Below are 14,491 nucleotides of genomic sequence, written 5' to 3'. Positions count from 1 at the left end.
TTTCCAGAGGTCCTGAGTTCAATTCACTGCAATCACATGGTGGCTCACAACCATCTGTAATGAGATCTGGTGCCCTCTTCTGTATACATAATAAATAAATAAATACTTTAAAAAATGTTTTCTTTATAAGAGTTGCTGCAGGGTGCTGGTGGCACACGCCTTTAATCCCAGCACTCGGGAGGCAGAGGCAGGCGGAACTCTGTGAGTTCCAGGCCAGCCTGGGCTACCAAGTGAGTTCCAGGAAAGTCGCAAAAGCTACACTGAGAAACCCTGTCTCAAAAACAACAACAACAACAACAACAAAAGACTACAGAAAGTCATTAAAGATAAGCAGTTTTAAAATCTAAACTTTTTAAAGGAAGAAGTAATAAAAAAAAGAATAAGCCATGTAAACATGGGAAATATTACAACACAAGGAGTTTTATGGTACTTTATTAATTTTGAATTTTTTGATTGCTAATGAACTGCAGCTGCTGAGAGACACTGGATTGTGGAAGGGACTCCTGAATTAAACCAACCTATATACTTAACTTAGTCATCTGTAACAATCAAACTTATGGTCATGGTAGGCATGCTTTCAAGGTCATGCATATTTATATAGATAGGTGATCTTCAAACACTTCAAAGACCTACAGAATATGACATTTAAAATGTTATAATAACATAATGCTTTTTGTGACAATGAGACACATCTGCTCCTGGCAGAAGCAATTCACTTCAGAGAAGATGATGGGTATCGAAGAAACCCCATATAGAGTTTGCTTTCAAGAGCTTTGGGATAATGCTCTTGTACACTGTAAAGATTTGTTACTTGATTGGTTTAATAAAATCTTGATTGGCCAGCAGCCGGGCAGTAAGTATTGGCAGGTTGTGCAGACTAGGAGAATTCTGTGAAGAGGAAAGGTGGAGTCAAGGACTCACCAACCAGATGCACAGGAAGCAAGATGAGAATGTCAGAATGAGAAAAGGTTCCAAGTCACGTGGCTAAACATAGATAAGAATTATGGGTTAATTTAAATGTAAGAGCTAGCTAGTAATAAGCCTGAGCTTCTGGCCAAGCATTCATAAGTAATATTACGCCTCTGAATCAATTATCTGGAAAGCAGATGCCAGGTATTTGAAAGTTGTTGGCTGGACACAGAAACTTCCACCTAGAGCAAGAGTAGCCATTTCAGCAAGAAACTGGTCTTAACTACTGACAGCATGCGGTACAAATTGGACAAGCAGGACACAAAGGAAAGATTGCTGAACTTTGCCAAGACAAGGTTGGACAGTCTTTCAAAATTCCTACTTCACAGAAAAGTGTGTCAGGAAATCTGGGTCTGTAGGCTGAAGACAGATGCCCTATCATTACAAATGAACCCTGGGGTGACTGACCAGGCAGCCAGGTATCTCTGTCATTTCACAATTTTGGAAGTTGCTCGCTCAGAACTTTCTGTTTACTCAGGTAATATTATATCCTTCTCAGGTCTCTGACGGAGTTGCAGACTAGATAGTTATACTTACAGTTTTCCTTAGTCTTGATAGAAAGTAAATTAGGTACAAAACTTTGGATTCATCAAGACAGGATAGATAATGGAATGTTTTCCTCTAAATTTGCCAAATATCAATGGAGTGGACATTGTAAATGTATTTCTTACTTGGTAATTGGTTCTATTGTATGTATATTGCATTCTTAGAGTTAAAACCTTTCCTCTTAATTTCCACAAAAGGAGGAAAAGTTGTGAAATAATCTTTTCATACTCTGTGAAGAAGCATCACTCTCATTGGTTTAATAAAAAGCTGAACAGCCAATAGCTAGTGAGGATTTCCAGCTCAGAGTACTCTGGGAAGAAGAAGGGCAGAATCACCAGGAGATGTTGAGGAACCATAACATATAGGAGAAACTAAGGATGCAGAGCAAGCAGCATTCAAGGGCTTTACAAGGTAAAGGTAACCAAGCCAGGAAAAAGAATGTAGATTAAAATATATGGGTGAATTTAAGTTATAAGAACTAATTAGAAACAAGCCTAAGCTATCAAGTGAGCTTTCATAATTAATAAGTCTCCATGTCTGAATTGGAAGCAGGCTGGCAGGACAGAGAAAGACTAGCTATGACCTTCACTCACACTTTAGGAGCTGATGAGATCAGGGAGATGAATGTCACAGGCCTGTGGGACCCTGGATCTGATAACCAAAGTGGCTCCTGAGTTCCGCAGGCCTGTGCAGTGTGGACACTGGGCAGAGGGAAATTCTCATAGCAGAGGTACACACTGGGGATTTGAGGTTTCATCCCTGTTCAGTAGTGTGGAGAAAAATTAAATTTCTAAATTTTTTCTTTCTATGGATTTTGACTTGATGTCTTTAAATCCCAGCCACAAATAACTAAAGTAGAAAGTGAAAACAGAGGTGAGTAGGAACGGAGAGTCATAACAAACAGTGTCTCAAAAGTGCTTGACCAGAGCTGTTAAAACTCCAGTCCCCACCCAATGATGTGTCAACCACAGCAACTGCTTCCATGAGCCAATGTTTTCCCTGGAAGCTCCATGCTCTTAGGTTTCATCCTGACTAACCTGAGGAGACAGTTGTCCTTAGGCGCCTCAGAGACATCTTGACAAACATCGCTCCGTCCCGCAGCACAGGGTCCAGCAAAGTCTCAGTCCTCAGGCGGTGAGGTCTGGGGTGGGAGCCCAGGGCTGGGGATCCCCAGGTCCCCAGTTTCACTTCTCCAGCTCCTGACCTGTGTCGGGTCCTTCTGCCCGGACACTGATGACAAGGTTCCTGTTCTCACCCCCATTGGGTGCCGAGATCGCGGAGAACCAATCAGCGTCGCCGCGGTCACGGGTTATAAAGTCCACGCAGCCCCCGGAACTCAGAGGCCAGCAGAACTCCTGTAGATGGCAGCGATGGCACCGCGCACGCTGCTCCTGCTGCTGGCCGCCGCCCTGGCCCCGACCCGGACCCGCGCGGGTGAGTGCGGGGTCGGAGGGACACGACCCTGCGGGGAGGGCGGGGGCGGCCCCGGGGAAGCCGCGGCCCGCGTCGCCGGGCCAGAACCTCCCGCGTCCCGAGCCCCGCGCCCCGCTCCCCTCCCGGCCCCGCACCCGCCCGGGTCCCGGAGGAGGGTCGGGGTCTCACCGCGCGCCGCCCCCAGGCTCGCACTCGCTGCGGTATTTCGACACCATCGCGTCCCAGCCCGGCCGCGGGGAGCCCCGGTTCATCACCGTCGGCTACGTGGACGACTCGCAGTTCGTGCGCTTCGACAGCGACGCGGAGACTCCGAGGATGGAGCCGCGGGCGCCGTGGGTGGAGCAGGAGGGGCCGGAGTATTGGGAGAGGAACACACGGAACGCCAAGAACAACGAGCAGACTTTCCGAGTGAACCTGAGGACCCTGCTCGGCTACTACAACCAGAGCGAGGGCGGTGAGTGACCGCGGGTGGAGGTCACGACCCCTCCACGTCCCTACGTCCGGGCCGGAGTCTTCCCTGCTTCCGGGTCCGAGGTTCGGGAGGAGAGTCGGGGACCGGGACTCGGTTTCCCTTTCGGTTTAGAGGAGCCCGCGGGTGGGCGGGGCCGCGGCGGGTGGGCGGGGCTGACGGGGTGGGCGGGGCTGTCGGGTGGGCGGGGCTGACCGCGGGGTCCCCGCAGGCTCTCACACCATCCAGCGGATGTCTGGCTGTGACGTGGGGTCGGACGGGCGCCTCCTCCGCGGGTACCTACAAGACGCCTACGACGGCCGCGATTACATCGCCCTGAACGCCGACCTGACGACGTGGACGGCGGCGGACACGGCGGCGCAGATCACCCGGCGCAAGTGGGAGCAGGCTGGTGCTGCAGAGGGACACAGGGCCTACGTGGAGGGCACGTGCGTGGAGTGGCTGCGCAGATACCTAGAGATCGGGAAGGACACGCTGCAGCGCACAGGTGCAGGGCCGCGGGCAGCTCCTCCCTCTGCCTCGGGCTGGGCTCAGTCCTGAGGAAGAAGAAAGCCCTCAGCTGGGGTCATGCCCCTGTCTCAGGGCAGATGGTGTCCCTGGATCTCCTGCAGCCGCTGTCTGCCATGGCCGCTCCCAGGCCGGGGTCTCTGCCCACACCAGGGTCTGTGGAAACTGAGTCCTGTCGTCTGAGTGTGTCAGCCTTACACAGCAGGACAGGGAGTCTCCTTTACCTGATGGGAGACATGGACGCCCTGGGCTGGTTCACCAGTTTCTAGAGCTTTGCAAAGATACATTCTCCCAGGTTCCTGTGGGTGAGGTCATCCCTTCTGCACCCCAATTCCGTCTATTCACAGAATGGTCACGTGAGCACTGATGGAGTACCCTGGACAAATACTAAATTGTGTGTGTGTGTGTGTGTGTGTGTGTGTGTGTGTGTGTGTGTTTTCTTTTCTTTCTTTCGTTCTTTCGTTTAGGTTTTTGTTTGTTTTTTTGTTTGTTTGTTTGTTTTTTGTTTTGTTTTTCTAGACAGGGTTTCTCTAGCTTTGTGCCTTTCCTGGAACTCACTCTGTAGACCAGGCTGGCCTCAAACTCACAGAGATCTGCCTGGCTCTGCCTCCTAGAGCTGGGATTGAAGGTGTGGGCAACCACCTCCCAGCTCTTTTCTTTCTTTCTTGGTTTTTGTTTTTGTTATTTTGAAGTTTTCCTTTTGCTTTCAGTCAGGTTTTTCCCCTCACTGGGGTGATATTGCTTCTCTCTCCCCTCGTGTTATCTGTATCAGTCTCCACAGGAGCCAGGGGGAACTGCTAACGTGGATAATTAGGCACATCAGTGTTTCCTTTAAACCAGAAAGGTTCCTGTGAGCTTAGACTATTTCCTGTCTTATTAACATCCAGAGCCCTCCTGCTCTCCCTCTGCCCCAACAAGTCACAGTGTTCCCAGTGGATTAGGAATTGAACTTCCTCAGAGACAGGGTCTTCTGCAGCTCCAGGACAGGAGTGACAGGGACGATCCACACACCCCTGTGAGCACCGCTGTGTCCCAGTGAGTGCTGCACTGGGCCCCACTGCACCTTCCAGGGGTCCTGGTGAGTATACCTTGTATCTTGTCCCCCAGAGGCAGGGCTTGGGGAGTCATTTTCTCTGGCTGAGTGTCAGAGGTTCACCACATGTGTGCTGCACACTTAGGTGAAGGCTGTTCACTTGGACAGACAGTTAGAACTGGTCAGCAAGATGGCCTCAGTGGTTGTGTCTCAATGTTGACAGCAGTAATTGGTAACATCCTTCATGTAGCTCTTATACCTGATTTCTTATTTTTATATGAATTAATAACATATTAATTATTTTCCATTCCTTCTCATCTTTTACCACCTACCTTACACTATAGAACATCACATGAGGAAGGCCCTGTTGACCTGCTGGCTCATGTGGATTCTCTCTCAGCTACTGAGTCCACCCAGGAAAATGTGCAGTTCTGTGATGAGGGGACCAGCTCTACCTGAGGTCACTAGTGTGATGACAGAATTGTCCAAACAGACACAGTTTAGTGTCATCATTGGTTTAATTTTGTCTTTGCAGATTTCAGTTTATCTTGTTAAATGTGGGATTTCTTAAATCTTCCACACAGATCCCCCAAAGGCACATGTGACCCATCACCCCATACTGAAAGGAGATGGCACCCTGAGGTGCTGGGCCATGGGCTTCTACCCTGCTGAGATCTCTGTGACCTGGCAGAGGGATGGGGAGGATCTGATTCAGGACATGGAGCTGGTGGAGACCAGACCTTCTGGGGATGGAACCTTCCAGACGTGGGCAGCTGTGGTGGTGCCTTCCGGGGAGGAGCAGAAATACACATGCCATGTGGACCATGAGGGGCTGACACAACCCCTCACCCTAAGATGGGGTAAGGAGGGTGTGGGTGCAGAGCTTGGGTCAGGGAAAGCTGGAGCCTTCTCCAGACCCTGAGCAGGGTCAGGGCTGAGAGCTGGGGTCATGACCCTCACCTTCCCCTCCTGTCCTTCCCTTCCAGAGCCTCCTCAGTCCACTGTCCCCATATGGCAATCATTGCTGGGTCTCATTGTCCCTGCAGCCATCATTGGAGCTGTGGTGGCTGTTGTGAGGAGGAGGAGGAGAATCACAGGTAGGAAAGGACAGGGTCTGGTTCTCTCTCAGCCCCTTTCAGAAGTGTGCTCTGCCTCATTAAGGGGAACATCCACAGCCCTCATTGCTCCTGTCTCTGACCTGGGTCTGCTGTCAGTTCTGGAACCTTCCTAGGGTTGGGATCTTCCCTGGTCTCTCACAGCTTTTCTTCTCACAGGTGGAAAGGGAGGGATCTACACTCCAGCTCCAGGTAAGTGTGGGGAGTGGGATTGTCCCTGAAGCCCAGGGGGTGAAGCTGGAGTATGCCAACCCATAATACCAACTACAGTGAAATCTTCTAGAGGCCATGTTTTCACCTTCCTGTGACTATATGTAATTTTACCCCAGGCAGGGACAGTGCCCAGAGCTCTGATGTGTCTCTCCCAGACTGTAAAGGTGACACTCTGGGATCTGATTTTGGGAGGGGCCAAGTGGACGTGATTGTGGTTCAGGGACTCCCAGAATCCCCTCTGAGTGAGTGGTGGGTTGTTGGAATGTTGTCTTCACAGTGATTGTTCATGACTCTTGTTTGTAGCGTGAAGACAGCCGCCCGGCCTGACAGAGTGACAGAGATGTGCTCAGGTGTCTCCTGTGACGTTCAGAGCCCCTCAGTTCACTCTCAGCAACAAGTCTGATGTTCCCTGTGACCCTAGGGGCTCAATGTGAAGACCTGGGAGCCCAGCCACCCCTGCACACCAGGACCCTGTCCCTGCACTGTTATATTCCCTTCCACAGCCAACCTTCCTGGTCCAGCAGACAGGAAGGGACATCTGCATCCTGTCACCTCCATGCTGCCCTGAGCTGCAGCCCCTGACTCCCCACTGAAAATAAGAATCTAAATGTCAACTTGATTGTTCACGTCCTTGATCTGACAGATTGATTGGCGGGTAAATTAAATGATTGAAATACTTAGAGTTTGTGGTGTAAATAAATGGCATCATGGAGAACCTTCTAGAATCTGTGTTCTTTGTGCTGTGTATCTGGTGGACAAGATGAGGCTGTGGGAGCTGAGTGTGAACAGGGCTGTGCCCAGGTGGAGCTCAGTCCATTGCTGGCTGTGACATGGTCACTCCTCAGCTCTGTCACCTCCTGGTCTGTTCTCTTCATCACTTGAACCACATGCTGAGAGTCTGTGATCACAGGGACACTGGGATGACAGAGCCTTGTCCTGTCCCCAGGACTGTGAACAGCCAGGACTGCTGTGACTAGACCTGTTCTTGTTCCTGTGAGTGGTGCCTCTCTCATCCCCCTTTGGGGTCCCTGAGTGACAGCATTAAGAGGTGTTTGTCCATCCTTGTCCCCCCAAGGCCCAACTAAGCCACTGTACTCACTTGACTGTGGGCTGAGAACATGAACTTCAGTCTCCTGAGCTCCTGCCTCCTTCCAGGCCCCTCCCTGGAGGTTCTCTCCTTCTTTCCCATCTTTCAGAATCTAACCTGGGTTGTAGGATGGGCAGAGAGGAGGTATCCACAGGGTCTCATCTCAGATCTGTCCTGTTGGATCTGTGTCTGCCCAAGGTCCCCTCTCCCTCCCTGGCTCTGGGAATCCTCCTGCTGCCTGCAGTGGTGACTCAGGGATTTACAGGCTGAGTTTGCTGGAGATTTTAGTGTATTTAAAAGAAGTGGTCCAGGGGTTGGGGATTTAGCTCAGTGGTAGAGGGCTTGCCTAGCAAGCGCAAGGCCCTGGGTTCGGTCCTCAGCTCTGGAAAAAAAAAGTGGTCCAGGGACTGCAGAATGGCTCAGGGGTTGACAGCACTTGCGGCTCTTGCAGAGGACCCGGGTTCGAACCCCAGCACCCACACCGTGATTCACACCATCCATACACACTTCCAGTACTCCTGTGCTCACCAGATAGGCACATGGTACAAAAACATACAGGCAAGAGACACTCATAGACATAAAATTAATGAATCTTTAAAAAATAGATTGTGGGAACATCAGAGATGAAATTACTTCATCCCTGCTCTGGTTTTCATCCGGACCCTGCAGTTTTCTCTTCTAGCTTTGTGACCTCGAGTCAGGAGCTCCAGGAGTTTAGCTGAGATGTTTGAAGCCCAAGAAAGTGACAATCTCTGTCACAATGCTGCCATCTTTGTCTTGTGAGGGATGATGACTTCAGTGCCTGGGATCCAGCAGACATTCATACCCAATAAATGTTTGATGAATGAATAAAAATATAATTAGGATCATGGATCAAAGACAGAAAGACAGGTGGAGAGGGAGGGAGGAATTTGCTGAGGGAAAGCTCAGGTGACCCTGACCTCAGTGTGAGGGGACCTGGTGCTGCACTCCACACACCAGCATTTGGCCTGAGGTTGTGTTAATCAAGGGAGCTTCTGTAGAAGAGGGAGGTGAGTGTGTGAATTTTCCTCTAGACTGAAACATCCCTGCTGGAGCCAGGACCAGCTGATGAGGCCCAGGAAACACAAGAAGCTACAGGTTCAGGAGCTGACACAATGTAGGGCTCCCCTCTCAGGGTTAAACCAGCTGCAGCTCCTGAGGGAGAGGAGACTGCTGAGTGGAGCTGCTGGGAGCTGTGCAGGGGACTGCAGTGATGCAGCTGGGCGAGTGGACATGCACGCTGGGGTGGGCACCTCAGTGGTTATCCCCTGAAAACACCCACGATCCTGTGAGTGACCAGTGAGCTCAGGGTTCAGCAAGCTGACTCTGGATGGATGTTTTCCTGGGTCTGCTGTCACTGTCTCCATCTGGGGTGGAGGAAATCCACTCCTCAAGCAGGGGACACAGCTGTGTCCATTGTGATCAGTCCACAGAGTCTGTTCCAGATGTGTGAACTAAGTCCTGTTTCGAAGACACACTGGGGAGTAATACATAGTTGCTGGTCTCCTGGAGCAAGCGCTGTGGTGGGAAGATGCCTGTGACACAGTGTAAGGGAATAAACAAGGACAGGTTGTATCAGGAGGTGGAGGGCAGAAGGGAAGGTGCACCTCTAACTACTGAGTCTTCTCACCTGCCCAGTCCTGTATGCCACCACCAGTTCTGGAGGTGTTGAGGAATCAAACCCATGGCCTGGGGTGTACAAGGTGGGAATTCTATTCATTGAACCACATTCCCAATGTCTGGGTGGGGGGGATCTCAACGGACAAGGTTTTGTGGTTATTTCAAAGGCTAGTACTAAAGCTTTGGGATAAAGACGTAATCAGAGACCACAAATTAAAATATAGACATGGGAGAGTAAAGAAGTTCTTTGTCCACATACCCAGTTGAGCTGGGGACCTTCCAGGAGAGCCAGGCCATCTGGAACGTTCTGTGTGTGCACAAAGTGCGGATAGATGGGGACTCCTTCTCTTTGAACCGTGTGTACATGGCTCTGACTCTGTGACCCTGAGAACCCAGAGCGTCTCCCTGTTCAAACCTCTCTGCTCAGGGTGTTGGTGGCTCAGGCCCGGGTGAGGCCCTGGCCTGCAGAGAAAAGAACCACAGAAAAGTCAGCATAAAAATGAAGATGGTGTACTTCTAAGGACAATTATGGAGCTGGAGAGATTGCTCCGGGGTAAAGAGCGCTCACTGCTCCTGCCGAGACCTAGGTTAGGTTCCCAGTTCACACCCACCTGGAACTCTAACCCCGCACCCCCAGGGGATACCCTGCCCACTTCTGGTTTCCTGGGACACTGTTTTACATGGTGCAGGGACACACATGCTGTCAAACACCCAGACACCAGAAAATAAGTATTTTTAAGAACACACCGGACACCAGAAATAAATATTTTTTAAAAGAAAGAAAAATAGGGGAGGAGAGATGGCTCAGAGGTTAAGAGCACTGACTGCTCTTCCAGAGGTCCTGAGTTCAATTCCCAGCAACCCATGGTGGATCACAACCATCTATAATGAGATCTGGTGCCCTCTTCTGGCCTGAAGGCATACATGCTGTATACATAATAAATAAATCTTTAAAAAGAAAGGAAGGAAGGAAGGAAGGAAGGAAAGGAAGGAAGGAAGAAAGAGAAAAATGGAGGGAAATGAGAGTTCTCTAAAGAAAGACCCCTGAACAGCATTAGGGGTTGTTACTGCAGGGGGTCACCTCCAAGTCCCTCCTACACGACTGCTGTGTTCCCTGCACTAGATGTACACACTGGTCTGAGGGATTCATCCAGGGAAGGGGAAATTGACATAACTCCCCCTGCAGAGTGGCCCCAGATGCTACTGACCTGTGAAGCCTGTGAGTTCAGTTCTGTTGTTTGTTTTTTCTTGTTGTAGCCCTAGTTGGCCTTGAATTCTTGATCCTTCTGTCTCATCTCAGCATGCCAAATGTCGGGATCGTGTGTGTGTGTGTGTGTGTGTGTGTGTGTGTGTGTGTGTGTGTGTGTGTGTGTGTGTGTGTGACCACAACTGACATTGAGTAACAATAATCGGGGGAAGGAGCTTGAGGTGTGATCGGCCTCAGAAGTTCAGTTTCAGCCTGGAGATCACAAGGACTCATACAAACCGCAAAACAGAGGATTAGGGGCTGAAGGGAAGATCCCCCTCTGCTTCGGGATGCAGGGGCATAGGCGACACCTCCCTGCCTCCCCAGCAGTCAAAGCTCACAGTGGCTCAGGTGAGCAGGGACCCTGACCAGCTCCCATCCTGGGTCCTGCTGCCCCCTGGCGGCCATTCGCGGCATCGCGGCTTCCCAGGGTCCCGGGACCCGCAGGGCAAAGTTCAATGTCCCATCAGCCTGCAGGCTGCAGAGCCTCCCAGGCTGTCCTCTGCACAGCCCCTCACACACAGCCTTAGCTTCTTTCTCTTTAGCTGTTGACGTTGCCGGGATTTAACCCAGGGCTTCCTGCATGTTGAGCGCGTCCTAACTGAACCACACCTCAGCCCTCTAACTTAGTTTGATGTAACTCACCCAAAGAAAGGGTCCCCGGTTTCTTTGGGAACACCTTTTATCCCAGCCATCATGAGGCAGAGGCAGGCGGATCCCTGAGTTCTTGATTCACATAGCAAGTTCCAGCACAGCCAGGGCTATAAGGTGAGACCAGACCACAGGGATCCCCAAGACTGACACCTGGAGAGGGCTGGAGTAGGTGATAAGGTGGGCAAGAGAGAAGTGACCATGAAGGATTCCAGGGCCGGGTCTGGGATGAGCTTGTTCCCCTGTCCCCACCATCACCCCATACTGCCTAGTACTGTGCCGGGTAAACCTCAAAGAACCTAGAAGCCAGAGCAGACTGTAAACACTGGACTAAGCCCAAAGAAGGGGGAAAATAGAGGAGGACAGGGCAAAGTCCATAAAGACAGCACTGACTCCTCCCACAAGACGCCTTTCAATCCCAAAGAGGTCATGACCCACAGGTTGAGAACCACTGCTCTAGAGTGAAGGCACATCCTTGACAACGTTTTTGGGGGTTCAAGACAGAGTTTCTCTGAGCAGCACTGGCTGGCCTGGAACTCAGAGCTCACCTGCCTCTGTCTCCCAAGTGTTGGACTAAAGGCGTGCGCCACCATCCAGCAACCTTGACCAAGCCATAAAAGCCAGTATGGTTTGTAGACCTGTAATTCCAGCTAATTGGGAGACTGAGGCAGGGGATGGAAAACCTGCTTGGGTTACAGAGTAAGTTCAAGGCCAGCCTGGACCAGGTCTTAAAAGTAAAGTGCTGGTGGAGAGGTGGCTCAGTGGTTAAGAGCACTGGCAGCTCTTCCAGAGGTCCTGAGTTCAAGTCCCAGCGTCACAGAAGGCTCACAGCCATCTATAATGGGATCTGGTGCCCTTTTCTGTCATGAATGTGTGTGTGCAGCTAGACCACTATACATGAGATAAATAAATCTTTAAAAATTTAAAAAAAGTAAAGATTAGGAATGTCGTTCAGTGGCAGGAAGCCTGCAGGCAGATGGCAGTCTATAGATTCCTTAGACAATGGGGATCTTTCAGGTGAAAGAGCGTCGTTTCCTCCACCCATCACGTACGTTCAGGTCCTTGGCCAGTGGCGTCTTTGAGAAGGTGCACCTAAGGGTCTGGAGTGTTGAAGCCCAGAGAAGGGGGAAGGAAGGAAGAAACTCTGAGAGCCGCTCTTGATTGAGCAAAAGACCTTTTCATAGGGGTTGCTTAAGGCATCAGAGAAAACAGATATTTACATTAGGATTCACAACAGTAGCAGAAATAATTACGGAGTAGTTATGAAAAACATATTGTGGTTTGGGGTCTCCACAACGAGCGGAAATGTATCAAAGGGTCACAGCATCAGGAAGGTTGAGAATTGTCGCGCCCGCCTCGACCAGCAAGGAAGACGCGATACAGGATCCTTCTCATTACAGTTTATTCAGACCTTTGATTAATTGCATTGTGTCTCTCTCTCTCTCTCCTGGGGCAAGCCTCTCCCAGCACCTAAGTAGGGCTGGGCAACCAACCCCAAGCAGCCACGTGGGCACTGTCCACAGGTTCACGCATATGCCAGCAACACATGATCCAGCCACAGCCAAATAAGGAGCTGTTTACCCTAAAGAGTGTTTGCCATCAGGAAGGCAGAGGGTAGAAGCCAGAGCCATCTTTAGGGTGCGGCTACCACGCGGCTTCTACAGAGAATCTCTACTCTACAGTCTTCACTGGCACATCAGCAGGGCAGCAGGAAGGGCCAATGGAAATGACAAGATGTTGGTCTGGAGCCAGGTCCACCCCGGCCCCATGTATGGGTGCAGGGTGCAGGCCCTCCGCCCTCAGAGAGGTTGTGATAACCACTTAGGTGCTGAGACAATCCCAGAGTCATGTGGACTTTTCCATGGTAGCCTCAGGACAGGGCCCAGAGCTGTCACTTCCCAGGCCTTGTGGCATGTGCCACCTTCCTGGAGAGCTGCAAAGCAGTCCCCTCCTGAGCACCCAGCCACCCTGGGTCAGAAACAGTGACAGACCAGAGGTTACCACCCTGCCTTCTTCCTGATGCCCCCCAGGGTGGGAACTGGATAGGTCTACAGGGAAGAAATGCCAGAGAACTCGAAGGCGGCAGGACGAAGGAAGGGACGCTATCACAGTACATTAAGTGCTGATTATTGCAGACAGACAGACAGACAGACAGACTGAGCCCCCAGCCAGGAGGTGATGGGTTAGTGTTCCAGTGCAGACTGCAGATCACCAAGCTACAAGAGAGCGAGGCAGCCTCCACTGCTCTGTCCTGAGCTGAGAGTTGATCAGAGACCAAGGTGTGGAAGCTTTCACAGGTGTGAACACACAGGGGAGGAGGCCACAGGGACAGGAATGAGAACACTGCCTCCAAGTCCAGGAGGAAGCAGACTTGCACACACTCTGCTGAGGGAGAGTCCTGCAATGGAGGCCAGTTAGGGGTGTGGAAGCCTGGGAGACAACAGGAAGGGGAAAGTGGATCCAGGTGACAGGGTGTGATGTGCAGTGTCGTGGGAGCCATTCTGTCCCAGTGTCAGTGTGTGATCATCAGAGTGCATGGGAGCCACCAGCCATAGGTTCTAGGTGGTGAGATGCTACACCAGTGTGTATGGTAATGGTTGATCCTGAGGACACAATGCCATCTGGAATCAATGGCCTGTGACCTGGAAGACACTGTCACACTAAGTGCTTGTGCACTCAAGGGCTGAAAAGCAGACTTAGGCTGTGAGGAACACAGGAGAAGTAGGAACCATGACAGCTGCCTCCCTGGAGGCTTTACCACAGCAGCCCAGCCCCAGATGTTCCCCCACAGCAGCCCTGTCCCAGATGTTCCCCACAGCAGCCCTGCCCAGATGTTCCTCCACAGGAGCCCTGCCACAGGTGTACCTCTACAGCAGCCCTGCCCAGATGATTCTCCACAGCAGCCCTGCCCAGATGTTCCTCCACAGCAGCCCTGCCCCAGGTGTTCCCCAGCCCTGCCCCAGATGTTCTCCCAGCAGCCCTGCCCTAGATGTTCTCCACAGCAGCCCTGCCCCAGGTGTTCCTCCACAGCAGCCCTGCCCCAGGTGATCTCCACAGCAGCCCTGCCCCAGATGCTCCCTACAGCAGCCCTGCCACAGATGTTCCCCACAGCAGCCCTGCCCCAGATGTTCCTCCACAGCAGCCCTGCCCCAGGTGTTCTCCACAGCAGCCCTGCCCCAGGTGTTCTCCACAGTCGCCCTGTCCCAGATGTTCCTCCACAGCAGCCCTGCCCCAGATGTTCCTCCACAGTAGCCCTGTCCCAGGTGTTCTCCACAGCAGCCCTTCCCCAGGTGTTCACAGCAGCCCTGTCCCAGGTGTTCTCCACAGCAGCCCTGCCCGAGATGTTCTCCACAGCAGCCCTACCCCAGATGTTCTCCACAGCAGCCTTGCCCCAGGTGTTCTCCACAGCAGCCCTGCCCCAGTTGTTCCTCCACAGCAGCCCTGCCCTGGTGTTCCTCCACAGCAGCCCTGCCCCAGATGTACCTCCACAGCAGCCCTGCCCCGAAGTTCCTCCACAGCAGCCCTGCCCCAGGTGTTCTCCACAGCAGCCCTGCCCCAGATGTCCTCCACAGCAGCCCTG

The 14,491-nt window shown here is 51.8% G+C and overlaps 1 protein-coding gene and 1 pseudogene across 4 annotated transcripts; both read left to right on the top strand.

Annotated features, from left to right (window-relative positions):
- The window catches only part of LOC118569437, a 52,031-nt pseudogene extending 49,155 nt beyond the window's left edge, over positions 1-2,876 (top strand).
- On the top strand, positions 2,826-7,011 carry LOC118569577 (H-2 class I histocompatibility antigen, Q10 alpha chain-like). 4 transcript variants are annotated; one of them, XM_036167552.1, is made up of 8 exons: positions 2,827-2,949; positions 3,134-3,403; positions 3,630-3,905; positions 5,543-5,818; positions 5,945-6,055; positions 6,233-6,265; positions 6,403-6,450; positions 6,590-7,011. In XM_036167552.1, exons 1-8 carry the CDS (start codon positions 2,877-2,879, stop codon positions 6,592-6,594), a joined length of 1,092 nt encoding a protein of 363 aa, XP_036023445.1. In that variant the 5' UTR covers positions 2,827-2,876; the 3' UTR covers positions 6,595-7,011. The 4 variants fall into 4 exon arrangements, with proteins under 4 accessions (XP_036023444.1, XP_036023445.1, XP_036023446.1 ...); XM_036167551.1 differs by lacking the exon at positions 6,590-7,011 and having other exon boundaries at positions 2,826-2,949; positions 6,403-6,583; XM_036167553.1 differs by lacking the exon at positions 6,403-6,450.
- Positions 7,012-14,491: the final 7,480 nt, after the last annotated feature.

Source organism: Onychomys torridus, chromosome 18 (assembly GCF_903995425.1).
Source record: "Onychomys torridus chromosome 18, mOncTor1.1, whole genome shotgun sequence".
Taxonomy (NCBI): Eukaryota; Metazoa; Chordata; class Mammalia; order Rodentia; family Cricetidae; genus Onychomys; species Onychomys torridus.
Note: the sequence above shows the minus strand (reverse complement) of the source record. Positions and strands in the feature narration are given on the sequence as shown.